Raw genomic sequence first — 18,339 nt, forward strand, 5'->3', positions numbered from 1 at the left:
AAAATGTGAAATCTGGGAATTTGGGTATTGGTTAGAGAAATGGACACTTGAAATTGAATATATGATTTTGTTGATGCATCGATTGAGTTTTTATTTTATTTTTTCATTTTAGTTGTACAAGTCTTTAAGTTATTTTTGTTTGATATTTAAGTAATTATAAAATTTATTGAGAATCGAACGCAGAAGCCGATGATTTTATACTAGACTTTTAAATTTTAAGTTACATGACGATGATGTACGAAAGTTCAAGTATTCGTGTTGGCTAAAACTTATCATATGTATGTTTTTATTTGTTTTTGTGAAAGATAATTATATTTTGAATTCATATTTTCCTATGACTACTATGTTTGAGATATTTTTAATTTGTTAAGACTATTTTTTTTCCTCTTATGACTACTATGCTTTTTTGTAATTTAATCACAATGAATTGAGTCCGAGTGACTAAACACGATTAAATAAACCAATTAACACCACTAAATGGTACGGATATGGATCTATAAAAAAAATAAACGGTCGAATTTGATTCTAGATTTCAAACACGATTAGTATTCCTCTCAAAAACAATTTTTTAGTTTTTTAGTTGAAAAAATTGAAAACATGTTTGGTTTAAGTTTTTGGAAAAAATTTTCAAAAAATTTTGAAGTTGTTTTGGAAAAAAGTAAAGAAAACTGAAAACAAATAAAATGTGTTTTTGAAAAAAAATTTCTTCTCTTATCTCCTCTTTCTCCTCATCTTCTCTTTTCATTCTTTAAAAAACAAAAATGAAAACTATACCAAACACTTTTTTCAGTTTTTTCACTTTCTCAAAAACAAAAATGAAAACTGTACCAAACAGCTTTTTGAAAACAACTACAAAACAGTTTTTCAGTACAACTACAAAAATTAGAAAACAGAAAACAAAAGGTAGTGTTTGGTAGTTAACTCAAAAAGTTTTTTGTTTTCTGTTTTCTAATTTTTGTAGTTGTATTGAAAAACTGTTTTGTAGTTGTTTTCAAAAAGCTGGTTGGTACAGTTTTCATTTTTGTTTTTGAGAAATTGAAAAAACTGGAAAAACTGTTTGGTACACTTTTCTCTTTTTTTTTTGAAAAAATGAAAAGTGGAAACTGTTTGGTACATGGAAACAATTTCTTAACTAAATTTTTTTTTTTAAACATAAATTTAACTATACAAAATATAAAGATGACATTATTGTTTAGATTGAATACAAAATTTTTTTGGTCATCATAAATATGAAATCATTGTACATATTCATCCCACATAGCATCAGCAATAACATCTCTAAACTGGGAATGTGCACGTCGAGCTTGTGTAGTTGCGCTTATGTACGACGGTCCACCATATTCTGACGCACCTTCACCTCCGACTCCTTCAGAACTTTGGCCTTCAAGGTCCTCCGGAGGATCATCTTGATTCCATGTTGTAAACAAAGGGTCGTCGTTTGTGTGCATTTTTATTAAATTATGCAATACAAAGCATGCCATAATTATACGAATTTGTTTTTCTAACGGATAACGTGACATATTCTTTAAAATAGGGAACCGAGCTTTTACGACGCCAAAACATCTCTCTATCACGTTCCGTAAAGACGAGTGCCTGTAATTAAAAAGTTCTTGGGGTCTACGCATTTGCCTGTCCTGTCTGAACTCGGATAGGTGGTATCGTACGGTGCGATACGGTCCCAAAAAACCTGGCTCATTAGGATATCCACTATCCACTACGTAGTACTGTCGTCCTTGTGGTATTAAAAAAGATGGATCGTTAGACAGTAATACCTCACGTAGTATTCGTGAATCGGACGCTGAACCTTCCCATCCGGCATTTACGTACGTAAATCGCATGTCAAATGTACAAGCAGCCATGACATTCGTCGTACATATTCCTTTCCGTCCTCGATAATTCTGTTGTTGCGCAGCGGGGACGATGACAGCAATATGAGTACCGTCAATAGCGCCGATGCAATCCTTTATAAAATATTAGAACAAAACTTAGTTTGATAATTAATATAACTTACGTTAGAGATAAAATAAATTCATTAAACTTACTTTAAACCATGGCCAGTATTTTGGGTTGTTGACAATCTCCGGGGGTGTGGTTGTATAACCGGGATGCTTTATGACGTTGGGTGTCAAATGAGTTATGGCATCAAGGACATATCCAAAATGTCTGTTGACGGTCTCACCAGAGTGATTGAATCGGTCTTGAACGACTCTATTCCGGTCCGAATGTGCGAGAACTTTCATGAACATCATGAAAGACTCTTCTGCTGATATGTGACCGGGCGGGAGGAATTGCCGAATCAATCCAACGATTGCTATGAATGGGTCCTTGGACATGCGACACATCTCAAACAAGGGCGCTCCGTTGGGATTACTTAACATAGCATACACGTACTCACTTCCACTTTCCGTGGTCGTTCGCCGGGGTTGGCGTTCAATTCTCCGTGTTTCTTCGGCATCTCGTTCCCGCCTTATTTGTTCACGCCGCCGTCTGTGACGACGAAGCATGGCGTCTACCCCACGCTGTTGGTCACTATCTGAATCCATGGTCTTAGAAATAATGACCCTACAAAATAAACTGAAGTTACGCAACAAAATAGCTTTCATTAGTGAGTTACTCAATTTCCACATTTTTTATTTATTTTTCCCGTTCATAAACCTAGAAAATACGTCTTAAAAATAGAAAAGTAAACGACACTACGCATAATTGTGGCGAGCACTAGTTCTCCAATACTTAAAAATAGAAAAGTAAACGACACTACGCATTATGAAACTAGCTAACTAGGGCTAATCAAAATTTGCTCCTCCCCTTCAGTGACGGATCCAGAGATGAAACTCAGAGGGGGCACAATTATAATTAAATATCATGTATATATTTCAATTTTTCAAAATTATCAATAAAAATGACGGTTAACGTTATTAGTGTGGTTTATTTTAAAAAGAAAAAAAAATTACATTATCATTCAACTTCAAATACGTTTATAATTTTATTAAATCTTATATAAAATAAAGATACATAAGTGAAATGTAAAATGGGCATTGCAGAGATTTAAAAATATAAACTATGTAAAGATCTGTCTCACACACATATATATCTGTATATAAGAAGAAGAATAATAATAATAAGATCATAAAAGTTTAAAAATGCTCAAATTGAGCATTGAATTTGAGATCTAAGAGATATCAACTAACCACCAGTCTTCTATTTTTTATTTACTTATCAAGCTCTACTAAAATGTCTGGTATAGACAAAGAGAAAAAAAAAAAAAAAGCTTAGCTAAATGTATTTGAACCCACATTTTTAAATTCAAACTATTTAACCCCACATTTCAATCCATTTGAGAGTAATTGAGTAAAAAAAAACATTTTAAAAGCAACATTTTACTTAAACTTGAGGCATAAACAAATAAAATAATCTACTGCTGTTTTTGTAAGCCTGCTGAGTTTATAATATGTAGAATTTAAGTTATAGGAAATAAACTAGAGCATAAATTTTGAAAAATATTATGAGTAATAAAGTATAATAATATTTAAATTTATTTACACATCATTCCATTCCTGTACAAGAGTATTATACTACAACCCAAAAACTGCAGATTGAGTTTCGAACCCTGGATGTAGACATAGTTATGCTTTTGCAAAACACATTTACCATCAGGCCAGAGGTTGTTTCAAGATGTTTTGTGTAAAATGTATTATTTATTGTAATAAAAGCGTTTTATTTATAAATACATACAAAAAAATTATATTTATAAAATTTTTTTCCGACGATCCGAGTGGGGGCACGTGCCCCCGCTGGCCCCCACCTGGATCCGTGCCTGCTCCCCTTGGCATTTTGCAAAGCAATATGAAAGAATTATTGACCACTTTTTAAAGAGAGACTTCTAAAAACACACGCAACGTAAATAAAACTCAATCCGAAATAACACATTCCACATAAAACACAATCCACGTAAAACACAATCCACGTAAAACACAATCCACATAACTCATTTCACATAAAACACACTCAACGTAAATAAAACTCAATCCGAAATAAAACTCAACGTAAATAAAACTCAATCCGAAATAAAACTCAACGTAAATAAAACTCTATCCGAAGTAAAAGTAAACGCAAATAAAACTTAATCATAGATTATGCCTTGCACAAACGGTAACACCGCGTCGTCCGGGAGTGACATGAAAAGTACGCGCAAGTCCTTCTTATTCACAAGATCCATCATGAATCCGCTGTATTGTCTCAGCGTAAGCGAATCTCGAAAACTTGTAACCTTAGCCCCACACAGTTTCAGAAGCTCGTTGTCTGAAGTAATCGAGTCCGCCTGACTAGACGCTCTCCGTGCTTCTTTCTCTGCCATAAAAGAAATCAACTGCTGACTTGTGAAGCGCTCAGTTTCATTTTGGGATTCAACTGCCTCTTCCCACCTGGTTTTACTGCTACTCGAGGATTTCCTCTTGCGTGCCGTAGATTTTTTCTCCGTTTGTTTCTCGACCTCCCGGGCTTCATCAGATGAGCCCCCTCCCTCTTCCCCATCACGCGCACTTCCCGCAGCCGATACGCACGGATTCTTTTCCCGAGCGCTTATTGCAGCCTGGCCGATGGCGGCTACCTGGCTTGGTCCCATCGCTAACGCACCGGTTGCGGACTTACCAGCGAATATTTCCTTCAGTTTGTCGTAGTGCGGCAATCCCTTTTTCTTGAACCTTTTTGAATCTGGATATTTCTGCAAATAATTAAAAGCAAGCAATCAGAATTATTATCACAAAACAATCAAAATGAATCACACAGCCAAAACAGGTCACACGGCCAAATAACACACGGCCAAAACAGGTCACACGGCCAAAACAGGATGATAAATCTCAGTTTAATAATGTTGTTTAATAACGATAAAAACTATCCAAAACAGGTCACTCGGCCAAAACAGGTCACACGGCCAAAACAGGATGATAAATCTCAGTTTAATAATGTTGTTTAATAACGATAAAAACTATCCAAAACAGGTCACACGGCCAAAACAGGATGATAAATCTCAGTTTAATAATGTTGTTTAATAACGATAAAAACTATCCAAAACAGGTCACTCGGCCAAAACAGGATGATAAATCTCAGTTTAATAATGTTGTTTAATAACGATAAAAACTATCCAAAACAGGTCACTCGGCCAAAACAGGTCACACGGCCAAAACAGGTCACACGGCCAAATAATTTGTGCTCATAAGGACTTGTCACTCTCACTAGTGATAACACACGGCCAAAACAGGTCACACGGCCAAAACAGGTCACACGGCCAAATAACACACGGCCAAATAACACACGGCCAAAACAGGTCACACGGCCAAATAACACACGGCCAAATAACACACGGCCAAAACAGGTCACACGGGGCTAACAAGACAACATGAATTATTATCAAATCAACCATCTTAGTTTTTGAGGCTCAGAATTTTTATCAAATCAACCATCTCAGTTTTTGAGGCTCAGAATTTTTATCAAATCAACCATCTCAGTTGTTGAGGCTCAGAATTATTATCACAAAACAGTCAAAATGAATCACACAACCAAAACAGGTCACACGGCCAAAACAGGTCACACGGCCAAAACAAGTCACACAGCCAAATGTATTTCCAAACCAAACCTCACCAATTCCCAAATTCATCATAGCCTCTCCTAATTCGAGCAACAAATCCAAAAATCATACCTATATCTAATTCACACAATTTCAAACAATATTACACACCGGCTGATTCTTAAATACACAGATATAAAACAAATAAATACAAATATAAACTAAATACACAAAAAAAAGAAACATACCTGTATATACGTATCCCAAACTTCGTCATCGGCAGTCACTGTATTCGTGTCCGTATCCCATCCAAAACCAGTGGCTTCCGTAAGTCCTTGGAAGATCTTAGTAGTAGTTTTAAGTCGATGCCACTTTTGCTTCAATTTATCAACCTTATAGGCGTTACCAAACGTACCGACCATTTCCAGCTCAATTTTCATCCAAGAACGTTTGTCAAATTGAGCTGGTCCCATGCGGCGTTGGACTTCTTCATGACAAAGGTCAATGAACTTAGCCAAAGCCGCGTCCGGCCAATGAGCGCCGTCACCCATTTTTCAAAGAACTGAACCATATAAACATAGTATAAAAAAAGAAGAAAAAAAATTCACTACCTAACATGTGATTACTTGCAACAAAAATCTTCACAGAATAATTCACACTATGTTTCACGAAAAATAAGCCAGTCCCAAATTATTTATAATTCTCAAACACAAATTGCTGTGAATTATGCTAGAAAGAAAATTAAGTGATGATGATGATATAAAAAAAGACAGAAATTTAGCAATATATATATAAAAGTATATAATAAAAAGACAGGTTCTAAAAATGGTCAACCCAACCCAAACAGATCTAATACATATCACGATTAAGAGCTATGTTGTGATTATAAACTTTAACTGAACTCATACGAGAAAACTTGAAAACTAAGGATGACTATACTCGGCCAACACATATTATCCAAAATCAATTCACGGCCAAAAACACACAGTCAACAATACTCGGCCAAGAAGTCACACGGCTAAGCAACCCCACGGCGGAACCCAAATTCCAAATCAAAATCATCAACAAAAATCTCGGAAAACACATGTTCATCAAACCGAGCCCAAACCGAGCACACCACAAATAATTTCACATCATCAAACGAAATCAATTTAATCATCAAACTGAGCACACACAAACAATTTCACATCAACAACGACCACAATCACAACCCGCGCCTAAACAAAAGCAAACCACGAGAAATTCCAAACGACATCAAAACCCCTAATTCGAAACCCTAGAAATCAGATTTCCAAGAGAAAAAAAAGGATTCGGATTTCTACCTTGATGTAGAACGCGAACCCACACTGTCGGCCTCTCGTACTCCGAGAAATCACGCTCAAACCTTGTACATAGAACAAAATCGAAGAAGATGCGTTTCAGAACATGAATGAAGAAGATGAACGCAGACAAATTCGAGCAGAGACATTCGATAAGGACGAACGGAGAAGAAGAAGAAAAAAACTCACCCAAAACTCCGGCGTCTCTCTCTCTCTCTCGCTCTCGCTCTCTCAGATGCTCTCAAAAAATCCTCCTCAGATCTGCTCTCTCGCTCTCGCTCTCTCTTCTCTCTCGCTCTCGCTCTCTCTTTTCTCTCTTCTGCGTTTCTTTTTTTTTGTGTGTTGCTCGACAATGACAAGGACAGAGGCCCGTGACTACACACACGAGAAAAAAGAGAAAAAAATATCGGAAAACACCTCTACCTTGTTTTCAATTTCCTTTACCTGTTTTCAAAACATTTCCAAAATTTTTTAAAAACTTTTCCCGAAAATTTTTAACCAAACACTACTTTCCTTTTTTTTTTTCCTATTTTTATCACTCAAAAAGTGAAAAACACTTTTTGAGTTGGTAACCAAACATGGCCAAAACTTTTTGAGTTAACTACCAAACACAACCTAAATGATCGGATTTGGTTCTAATAATTATTTTTGCAAACACGATTAACAAGACATGATTACGACACAAACATGAAATTTTCATCCTTTAGCCCCCTCTCAATATTTATTTGTTTTTTTTTTTTGCATTTTTTCCTCATTTTTTCATAAAATTTTACCGTTTTTTATTTTAAAAATTTATAAATTACCTTTCTAGATTTATTTTTATTTGATTTTATTTTTTTGCATATTAGTCTCCATAATCTAGATACATTGGAACTATTTTTTTTTTAGACTCGACTTTACTTAAATTTTTTATTTTATTTTTTATTTATAGCGTTCATCCTCTGTTTCCTCATCACCTTCTACAATGGTTGCGCCATCGTTCTTGATACCGGAAAATGTCAGCTCTTCATGCCTTGGTTTTATTATTGACTGTTGTGGAGCAGAGATTCCCGGTGGGGATCTCCAGTAAGAAACAAAGTCTTTTGGGGATTTTCAAATCTCATTTTTCAAGATCTGCATCCCGATATTTATATGATGTTCTATGCTTTTTCCGATAGTCTTGCGCGTGGCTGAGTGTGAGATGTTGCAGCCTCTGTTGTTATCTTTTTCAGATTTGGGCAGTGGAGCACTGGTGGCTCTCTCGCTAAAGGTAGTCGCCATCTTAAGGTTTTTCCGGATGGGTTCACTAGCCCTCACCGATAGAAGATCAAATGTGGTGGATTACATCATCAACCTCATCCTCAGCCTTCTCCTTGACAAGTCTGCGATTCTTCGGTGCCCTTCCTCATTGGTAGCTCAAGGCGGCGCCCCCCTTCGGCCGTGGTCGAGCCTTTTACCTCAACACATCCTCTCTGTCCGGCGCTTTATAGCACCGTCGTTGCCCACCACAGTGTGGTTTGGTATCTCACGAGTTACCGACTCCGAATCCCTTTAGAAGTAGAAGCCACTCTCTATGATGGTGACATGGTCGATCTCGTTTTGTCACTTGGTCTTCAAAATGGTTCTTTAGTTGTGGTTAAATTTCATTTGGACAAGTCGGAGGTGTTCCGTAACTTATTTTATCTAATCAAGATATTTACAATATGTTCCCTATGGTAACTGGGTTCATAAATTATGGGCAACAAACAATACGAGCTGCAAGGTATATTGGTCAAAGTTTCATGATTACCTTATCCCACGTAAATCGTTTACCCATAACTATTCAATATCCTTATGAAAAAGTAATCACCGCGGATCGGTTCCGCGGTCGAATCCATTTTTGAATTTGATAAATGTATTGTTTGTGAAGTATGTGTTCGTGTATGTCCTATAGATCTACCCGTCGTTGATTGGAAATTGGAAACTAATACCCGTAAGAAACGATTACGTTTTAGTTTTTTGTCCGCGTTCGTTGTTAGATGTAGCCTAGATAACTTTTTTTTTTCAAGTTGTGTTGATTTCGATGTAGTGTCCATGTTTCTATGTTGGTTTTTGTGTCACGAAGATGTTTTAATCATCTTTTGGGTTTGGAGTTCGAGTTTTCCATTGGCCTTTTGGTGGTGCGCATACTCAAATTTCTTTCTCCACAATTGGTGGTTATCGAGCAATTTGTTACATCCATTAGCCTCGGAGGGTATTGTGAAAAAGCTACTGAATTGCTCAAAATTTAATGTGATCAATCTTCCGATCATCGAAAGTTCACATATGATGTTCATTTTATCAAAATTTAGTGTTGAATCATTGTGGTCTCGAGGTGTTACCCTTCTTTGTAACAAGATACTTGATATTTGTATTATTGAGTATTATGCTATTTTTCTAATGAAAAATCTTAAATTAACTAATAAAAATTAAAAATTAAAACAATCTAGATTTTTGGCTTCGTTCCAGAGTCGGAGTCATTCCGTTGTCATATATTCACATTTAACTGGATTAAGATGATGTCATATATTCACATTTAAATAGATTCAGATGATAAAAAAAAGACCTATTAAATTAAATCGATGAGATATTCATTTGATATTAAATTCCCGAAGAAAATGATTAAAAACAAAAATACGGAGTCATAATTAGTTCTAGATACATTGCATACATAATAACATCGAACCATATATAAAATTTCAAATATTAGTATTATTGAATAACAATTATGTAATAGTAGGGTAATAGTTAGATATATATATATGACTTTTCCATTAAAAGGTATCAATGTATAAAAAAGTAAACATTTATAAAAAAAAAACTAGTGTTTCTTACAGTGATTAAAAATTCTTTACTACTATAATTTTGTTTGAATTTATGGTATTTTCATACTAGTCCACGACTCCATGTATTCACAAAAATAGTTAACCATGACCTTTTAGTCAATTTGGACTGCTTTGGACTTCACACAAAAAAAAACATTTACAGAAACTAGGAGGTTTTACCTCAAAAAAAAAAAAAAAAAAAACAAAACTAGGAGGTATATATATAAAATTAAGTAATTACTGTAAATTATTAACTTTTTTTAAAAAAATGTAAATTATTCACTTAAAGTAGAGCAATATTATTTTATTTAGTAAGGGAGGATAATTGTTGTAATAAAAGAGTTAGAAGTGACATAATTACATAGAATTAAATGAGATTACATTTAAAAATGGATATTTATTTTTTTATTTTGAAGAGAAATAAACTCAAAATATATTAATTATCATTTTCGTATATCTAAATATAATGGTAAATCGGTCTTTAACATCAAAGTTTGAAAATGGAAAAGTATATAGAAAGTGCAATACATTTGTATTTTATATTGCACGTGTGCTCGTGAATTTGTGAGGCGCTTGACCACAACAAATATCATTTTCCTCTTTAATTTCTGGTGATGAAAAATATGTTAGGTGGATTATAGATATTTAACAGATAATTCAGATGACGTTTGTTTGCTTACCAGGGATACCACTAAGTTGCTGACGTGTACATTTAAACTCTGTTCCATTATCGACTGATACACGGTGCACACACCTCCACCATTTCTCACCAATCAAAAATCTGTCGCTTCAAACCCCTCTTTCAGTGAAATGACGAAATAGCCCTCAAAATTCCGAAACCAAGGAACTTGAGATGGCTGTGTAGTACCACTGCTGGAACACGGTCCATACCTCCACCACTTAGCACCAAATCAAAACCCGTCAGCTCAACTACTATTCCGTGCAAATGACAAAAACACCCTCGAAAACTACGAAGCGCAGGAACATGATTGGACGAAGCACAAAACAACCCCACGCCCTGACGGTCAAACAATCCCTTGCAAGTCTTTGACCATTCCATATACATCCAATCCAACCCAATATAATAAATATTTTATTGTTAATTTAAATAATAAAAAAACGGAGAAGAGTCCAAAGGCTGTGACGGAAGCAGTGACAAAATGGAGAGGCAAGTAAAGACTGAGTAGTGGACAATAGGTGTACACGTGGCATGGAACTCACACACACACATGGCTGCGGTGACAAACAAGATCCAATCTCGCACGTGCCTGAAAACACCAGTCGTCTATTTATATCCCAAAGTCTCGTCATTACACTCACAAAACGAAAGCCTTGTTTAATTCAGACCTCACAGAGCAGAGAAAGAAGAAGAAGAACAAAGAACAACAAAGAAAAAAAAAAAGGAAACTAGGTCGGATTCAGATTCAGACTTAGGCGTAATTTGTTGGTGAATGACGAGAAACGGCGAATTGGAATTACCGCCGGGATTCAGGTTTCATCCGACCGACGAGGAATTGGTGAAGGAATATCTCATCAGGAAATGCTCAGGACTTCAAGTTTGGGTGCCGATCATCAAGGAGATCGATCTCTACAAGTTTGATCCCTGGGAGCTTCCACGTAAGCAATCCAATCCAATCCAATCGAATCGAATCGAATCGATCGATGAATTGAATCGATGATTATCTGTGTGTTTGTTTTCGTATCTGATCTGGTTGTTGAATCATGAATTTTGCAGAGAAGGCTTTGTACGGAGAGAAGGAGTGGTATTTCTTCTCGCCTCGGGATCGGAAGTATCCGAACGGATCGAGGCCGAACCGCGCGGCCGGATCGGGATACTGGAAGGCGACCGGAGCCGATAAGGCGATCGGAAAGCCGAAGGCGTTGGGGATTAAGAAGGCTCTGGTTTTCTACGCCGGAAAAGCTCCCAGAGGCGTCAAGACTAACTGGATTATGCACGAGTACCGTCTCGCTAACGTTGACCGCTCTGCTCCGTCCAAGCATCACGGCCACGTCGCCACCAACAATAATCATCCCTCCAGGGTACTTTACTCTTCTTCCTTTCAGTTCTTTTTTACAAATTATTTTCTTTAAGGGGATATTGTTTACAAAAAAAAATTAATTTAATGGGAAAAAAGGACACTCTCAAAGACTTTTAATTAAGCAGGATCATTTAGTAATATTTTATCTCCTAAATTAATTCTGAAATATAACCTTTGGAGCTATATAAATATTTGGATTCAGTACTAATTATTTCAATTATATTATTTAATAGGTCGAATCTTCAACATCTAACTCGTAAATATCTTTTATATTAAATAAGATTGGTGATTTGTTTCTTAAATTTATACTTGTATTGAACAGAAAGTGTCCGAATTGGACCGGGTTCGCTAGTTGTCGTTTTTTATTTTATATCATTTTTTCCCTTTGCTTATGATTTTTTGTGTTTATTGATTTACAGTTGGACGATTGGGTTTTATGTCGAATCTACAACAAAAAGGGTCAGATAGAGAAAAGCTACCCTATGCCAGCGGTGGCGGATCAGAGTTTCGAAGATTTCCAAGAAATGGAGGACCAAAAGCCAAACATCGCAGCGAACCCAAAAACGACATACTTTTCAACAAACGACGACCAAAATATGCTGAGCAGCCCAGGGGAGTCAGATTCCGTGCCCAAGCTTCACACGGACTCGAGCAGCTCGGAGGAGCACGTGCTGTCGCCGGAGATGATCACGTGCGACAGGGAGGTCCAGAGCCATCACAAAAACGACAGTTTTTTGTTAGACAACAATGCGTTCGTTGACTTTGACTTCAGTAATTACCACGCTGAAGACCCTTTTGCGCCACAAGTGGAGTTTCAGATGGACCAATTATCGTCGTTTCAAGACATGTTCACGTTCCTCCAAAATCAGTTTTAGGATAGAGCACCCCAAATTCGGGGCCTAAAACAGAAAAATTATTTTATTCCATGTTACATCAATTGGTTTAGTGTTTGCTTATTGGTTGAAAATTGGAACATTGTATTAGATTGATCTTGTGGTATATATATATTATAAAATATATTAATTGTAGAAGTATTACTATTACGTGAAGATTCTTGTCGAAAAGTACTGCTTGTAATACTGCAAAACTTTTGCAGCAAAGTTTTGTTAATAGGAATTTTTTTTTTCTTACGTGTAGTTGTCATTTCATGAGCGTAACGACAGGACCCGAGTTATAACATAGTATGTCACACGTGCTTAATAATGTACATTTGACATTTATATTACTTTTAAAATTTGTTTGATTGGTTATATTATTTAGTTTCAACTTTCAAGTCGGTTATAGGAGTACACAAATTTAATGAATCGTCAATGCGTTTCTGTCTTTAATTTCGTCATTTTTCTCTATAATATATATTTTTGTTAAAATGTTTACATTACTGTTAATTATATACACGTTATATGTTAGAACAAAAAATGGAAATAACCAAAACAAATATTGAAATAATGAATCAAATACAAAATCCGAGATGACTTGCGACACAAGTTATGAAGAATAATGTGAGCGCCAGAAACAAAAATATGAAAAGCACAGTCAGTTGTCATTTGTTCATATCAGAATGATCTTAATTTAAGTCAATGCGCGATATACTCTATTGGTGATCCACTAATTTTAAGTAATCAATTACCAACCCGATGAAGAGAATCAGAAATTCAAATGCAGTTTTAAATACTGAAAAATATGACTTATTTTCAAATGCAGTTTGTATTATGTACTATCTTCTTTTCCTCCGCAAAAATTAGCCGCCCGAGACTTTCTCTCACCTCCAAAAAAAAAATTGAATAATATTTATTCAATGACATAACAAAGGATGTATTTAAATCATAGATGAGCTTGATTATTTTCCCAAGTTACACAACAAGGATTTATTTAGTCCACATACACCCCCTCAATGTTTTCACATTTAAATAGACTCATAAACTAGAATAGGATATACTATCACATATATACACGCACGTGTTTATAAATACAGCTAAAAATATTATTATTATTATTATTATTATTATTATTATTATTATCTTCCCTATTTATGCTAATCCAACAAATGATTGAAGATAATCAGAAGATTAGGGTGGTTTTTTTGGGAGGCTTATCACAAATAGAAGGGACCCATCCGATCACATTTTTCTCATTGTCATAAATCACCATCCTATCTTGCATCGACACGTCTGCAAAAAAAAAATGATAAAACATTAGTAAATCTAAATTCTAAAATTACAAACAAGAACAAATTGACTAATGCAAGGAAGTTCCATAAAGAGGAAAAAAAAAGAAGAAAAAGATATTGTCATTCTAAAACAGATTAAAATTATAATTCTCCGTAAACATGTTTACATTGCTAGAGTGATAATATTATTATTAATAGTACCAAACTGATGAAGATTCATCATTAGAAAATATATTGAATTTGAAAATATATCTAAGAAAAATACTTACCCACCTTGTATCATCATATGTACTCACTTATTTATTCATTTTCATTCTAATATCAATTTTGGGTAAAGTCCTATCTTAATGTTGATAAGCCTAAATTTTATCATTACTCCTAGAGGATATAAATCCAAAGTATACATATTGAACCCAAAAAAAATGTAATAATAAATTTATAAATATATAAATACCTCCAATAATGTTAGCGTTCTGCAACCCAACTTCAGTGCCATTAAGAATCCCCAAGCAAACACTTCCCTTGGACTGTCATGCCAAAAAAAAAAAAAAAAAAAAAAAAAACTTCAGTACTAATCCAAAGATTTATATTTTCATTTTAGCCAAATAGCTCTAAACAATCGTACTGATTAGTTTTGTAACATTATAGTCCCTTTCATATAAATATTTTTATTTTCAATTGATATAAAAAACCTAAATAATTTTAAACATATTTACACCAAAATTATTGAACTAATATTGTCCGGAGTTTTTTAAGTTGGGATATAATTTTTAATTAGTTTCTCACTAGACAAAGAGATTACAATACCAATTTAGAAACTAATGTCCCTAAGCTAATAATTTAAAGACCATTTACGCTAAAAAAAAATGGTAATATTTGTCGTGTAGATACATAGACATACCGATATAATAAGATAATCTTCAGGGAGTAAATCATAAGTCTTAGTCTTGCCAACACCAATGAAGTCCAACGCCAATGGCTTGAAGTATTTTCTGACATCAGCGACGGATTTGAACGGCCTTTTGCCTCTCCAACACAGTGGCAAAGTCTCATCCTCCGGGGCTTCTCTCAACACCCTTTTAGGCAACTCTCTTTTCATCTGAGAACAAAATACATTTCAATATTAATATAAAATTCAATCAAAGAATCAAAGATCTTCGTCATTATAAAAAGAGCAATGCTATTTGTCTCGATTCACGATTAGTGACGATCCACTCGCGTGTTGACACGTGGCAGTTCGTTGCCGCGTGTCAACACGTGAGTGGATCGTCACTAATCGTGAATCGAGACAAAAATCTATTCCGATATAAAAAAGTTCGAGTCTTTACGACAAGAGATGCTAGTTTAGTTGTTAAATGAAAAAGAAAAAATGGAGTCTTTACCAAAGATGTTAATGTTTGATAGGCTTGAGAGTTTATGTAAGTGTAAGAGCTTCCACTATCGAAAACCGTGAGAAGGTTTCTCGCTCCGGTGGGCTTTCCGTCGAATCTAAGTTCCGCGTACCCCGGAGAGTAGTGTTTTCTAAGGACACACAAGGAAAAAAAAAATAGAATCAATAAAAGGGTTTATGATAATAAAATTTTTTTAATAAAATTTAATTTATTAATGTACGAGTAATCTTGTGACATGGGCGCCCAAGTGACACGAGAAGGATCGTAGAGGCCGTCCCCGAAGAAGAGAAACCCTCCGCCTCGCCTACTCAGGCAATGCCCGACCACGTTCCTCACAAAGCCTTGGCCGTGGAGTTGCGACACAATGCTCGCTTTCCCTCTGCCTAGTCCCAACACCCCATCTAAAGGGTGTTGAGACGAGCCGGGGATTTGATCGTATCCGCACCTGTGTTGAGAAGGGCAAATTAGTCATTTTTATCACAGGTAATCGTTGGTGTTTACGACTAGAGTTGTCAAAGAACCAAGTTATATTTTAGTGTTGGCGTATTTGGACCAATGATTCAAATACCGTTACCGATCAGATACCGATAGTCCAATTTTATTGAGATACCGGTTACTTAGAGAGATATCAACAGAGATTTTATAGTTATTTGAAATACCGCCACCGACTTAACGATCATAAATTTATTGAGATATCGAATACTGGTGGAGATATCGACAAATATTTTATAATATATATATATATATATATATATATATATATATATATATATATATCGTAGCTTGCTGGAAATCATAGCTCCCTCGTAACTTGAGATTAGTTTGGGACAGGCTCATTAGTAATTCTCAAAGAAACGAAAATTAGTGTTGAAAAAAGGTCAATTTTTGAAGAAAAAAATTAGTATCGACAATTGATTTTCTATTGATTTCTAGTTTTTTTAAAAGACTTGATTTTCTTAAACACTTGACGAGATTTTCTGCAATATCTCGTATACTTGTCGCAAAATTTTATAAGACTATAAGAGATATTATAGATATCGTACCGAGAGTGTGAAAAAAAAAACTAGATCTCGCCTAGATATAGCTAGATATCGGCTAAATTTGAAACCTTGATTTGGACCAACTAGCTGATCATTGACTTCGGGTAATCCTCATTTTCATAAGCACCCAAAATAGCTTGAAAAAGAGAATTTAAATAAAAATTTTGGTACTTAAAGAAACAGTTAAAATTAATATTTCAGGTAATTAATTTTGACAAAAAGCTCTATTTAAATTTATTCGTTTTAAAAAAAATGGTTATAGATTCTTGTGAATCAAAATTAACATATGCTTGTTTGCAATTATTCCAAATCATATGAGAGAGAACAATGTGGATAGAAATTCGAGATGGACGAACCCGATTGCGAGACGAGGTTTGAGTTTGGCTCCGTTTGTGAAGTTGAGAGCAAAGGAGTCCTTGAGGAGTACCCCAAGAGACGACCCTCCATCCGCGTACTCCACTTCGTAGTCGCATTGCTCCGAATTCTCACATTTTGGGGAGTCGGGCTCGTACAAGGCTTTGCAAAGTGGGTCCCGGCACGGCACCAAGTCATTGCTCGGCCGGTAAAGCGGATGTGGCGTCTGTAAATATTGAAATGGCACTAAATTATTAGTCAAAAATTCCAATCTAGAACTAAAACCGAAAAGCCTCCGAAATTTTAAGGTGATTAATTCCGACGAAAAGCGAAACTAGGTGTTACAAAATTTAAATCGGCGTCGTCAATGACCGTCGGTATTTCCATTAAAAAAAATAATTTTTTTTTTAGATAGACAGCCTACATTTTAATCCTTGATTCCAATGCATAGTAACATTTACAAAATTTTAACAAAAAAGACCAGAAATTAATAAGTCCTTGAATAATTTGACCTCAGTACAGGAGACGCATGGAGCGTCACATTGGAGCCAAGTGAGATCACTTCCGGTGTCAGGATCAAGAAAATATGGCCTCGCTGGTTGTCCTATATTCATCGTTACATTATAATACCTGCAAATTTATTTAATCATTGAATAGTCATTTTGGAATTAACGTTGTGCTTATGAGACAAATACATTTTTTTTTTTGTGTGTGCTTAAAAAATTAAGTTATTAACTTACTCAGTAGCCTCTTCCAAACAGAAAATTTCAGTTCACAACCAAAAAAAAAAAAAAAATTTTTTTTTTTTTTACCCAATTGGATATACATTGCCGTGGACTGGTAAAAGAATGGTAGAGCCAACTCGATCAAACTCAACGGACGAAATCGGAAGAAGAGACGATTTTCTTCTGTGTCGGCTGTTGAAAAAGCCAGCTGAAGATGACGTCACACAGAAAGCCATTAACGTCATCAACACAACGAACCACCGTGGATCAACCTCCACTCTCTTCGTCATTTTTTTTTTCTGGTTTCTCCGATGAACCCACTTTTTATTGCTCGATATTTAGATAACCCACCAATGAAAATGGATTCCGAGGATATTGTTTTTATGGGTTTTGTCGTTTTCTTTGAGTTCTCTCGCCCACCAACTGCACGACGAAATGACTCAATGAATGCAGACAGTCAATTATTTTGTAATAATTGAATAAAAAAATAACTTGAGGATTACGGATCAATTGGGATTGCTTGTTTCAATTAGTTTGTCAAGTACTACTGGCTATAATACTACCTTTCTTTACCATGTGGAGTTATGGCAGAATTATTATTAGGGTTTTGTTTTGATTCTTTTCGTTGCTTGATGATATACAGATTTTTAATTCCTACGGAGACTTGCATTTTGGGGCTATCCTAAATTATTAAAACAGAATTGAGTTTGATTATCATGCCGAGTCAAATGTAATTAGATATATGCAGGATGTCTTTAATTAATATATATATAGATGTGCGATTTATTATGACTTTTCGTTTTTAAAAAATTAGGGAAAGAAAGTTTCTGTCTTGCTGATTTGTTATGTTTAAAAAAATAGTACAACGGAAATTTCCGGGAAATTCATTCTCAGTTTCTCACCGTATTTTAAAACAAAA

General features: G+C 35.1%; 3 protein-coding genes across 3 annotated transcripts; 1 reads left to right on the forward strand and 2 right to left on the reverse strand.

Moving 5' to 3' along the window:
* Nucleotides 1–4,120: 4,120 nt before the first annotated feature.
* On the reverse strand, nt 4,121–6,184 carry LOC149398991 (uncharacterized). Its single transcript, XM_089612366.1, has 2 exons — nt 5,812–6,184; nt 4,121–4,720 (listed from the first exon to the last, which is right to left on the reverse strand). The coding sequence occupies exons 1-2, from the start codon at nt 6,112–6,114 to the stop codon at nt 4,121–4,123; spliced, it is 903 nt and encodes a 300-aa protein (XP_089468492.1). The 5' UTR covers nt 6,115–6,184.
* Nucleotides 6,185–11,001: 4,817 nt separating this feature from the next.
* LOC149398992 (protein ATAF2-like) lies at nt 11,002–12,896 on the forward strand. The gene is made up of 3 exons (XM_089611244.1): nt 11,002–11,321; nt 11,440–11,744; nt 12,163–12,896. The coding sequence occupies exons 1-3, from the start codon at nt 11,156–11,158 to the stop codon at nt 12,616–12,618; spliced, it is 927 nt and encodes a 308-aa protein (XP_089467370.1). The 5' UTR covers nt 11,002–11,155; the 3' UTR covers nt 12,619–12,896.
* A 660-nt stretch (nt 12,897–13,556) lies between these two features.
* LOC149398993 (Eukaryotic aspartyl protease family protein) lies at nt 13,557–17,969 on the reverse strand. Its single transcript, XM_089613254.1, has 8 exons — nt 17,508–17,969; nt 17,208–17,325; nt 16,698–16,921; nt 15,522–15,746; nt 15,293–15,431; nt 14,812–15,009; nt 14,365–14,437; nt 13,557–13,911 (listed from the first exon to the last, which is right to left on the reverse strand). Exons 1-8 carry the CDS (start codon nt 17,708–17,710, stop codon nt 13,802–13,804), a joined length of 1,290 nt encoding a protein of 429 aa, XP_089469380.1. The 5' UTR covers nt 17,711–17,969; the 3' UTR covers nt 13,557–13,801.
* Between the last annotated feature and the right edge of the window lie 370 nt (nt 17,970–18,339).

The sequence above is a fragment of the Urtica dioica genome, chromosome 4, assembly GCF_054948205.1.
Source record: "Urtica dioica subsp. dioica isolate 48M chromosome 4, U.dioica_male_clone48M_v1_H2, whole genome shotgun sequence".
Lineage (NCBI taxonomy): Eukaryota > Viridiplantae > Streptophyta > Magnoliopsida > Rosales > Urticaceae > Urtica > Urtica dioica.

Coding starts and splice junctions, on each gene's coding strand:
- LOC149398991 (XM_089612366.1), bottom strand. CDS start 6,114: ATGGGTGACGGCGCTCATTGGCCGGACGCGGCTTTGGCTAAGTTCATT. Junction 4,721..5,811: donor TTTGGGATACGTATATACAG/GTATGTTTCTTT, acceptor AATTATTTGCAG/AAATATCCAGATTCAAAAAG.
- LOC149398992 (XM_089611244.1), top strand. CDS start 11,156: ATGACGAGAAACGGCGAATTGGAATTACCGCCGGGATTCAGGTTTCAT. Junction 11,322..11,439: donor TGATCCCTGGGAGCTTCCAC/GTAAGCAATCCA, acceptor TGAATTTTGCAG/AGAAGGCTTTGTACGGAGAG. Junction 11,745..12,162: donor ACAATAATCATCCCTCCAGG/GTACTTTACTCT, acceptor ATTGATTTACAG/TTGGACGATTGGGTTTTATG.
- LOC149398993 (XM_089613254.1), bottom strand. CDS start 17,710: ATGACGAAGAGAGTGGAGGTTGATCCACGGTGGTTCGTTGTGTTGATG. Junction 15,747..16,697: donor AAACCTCGTCTCGCAATCGG/GTTCGTCCATCT, acceptor TTCTCAACACAG/GTGCGGATACGATCAAATCC. Junction 14,438..14,811: donor AAGATTATCTTATTATATCG/GTATGTCTATGT, acceptor TTGGCATGACAG/TCCAAGGGAAGTGTTTGCTT.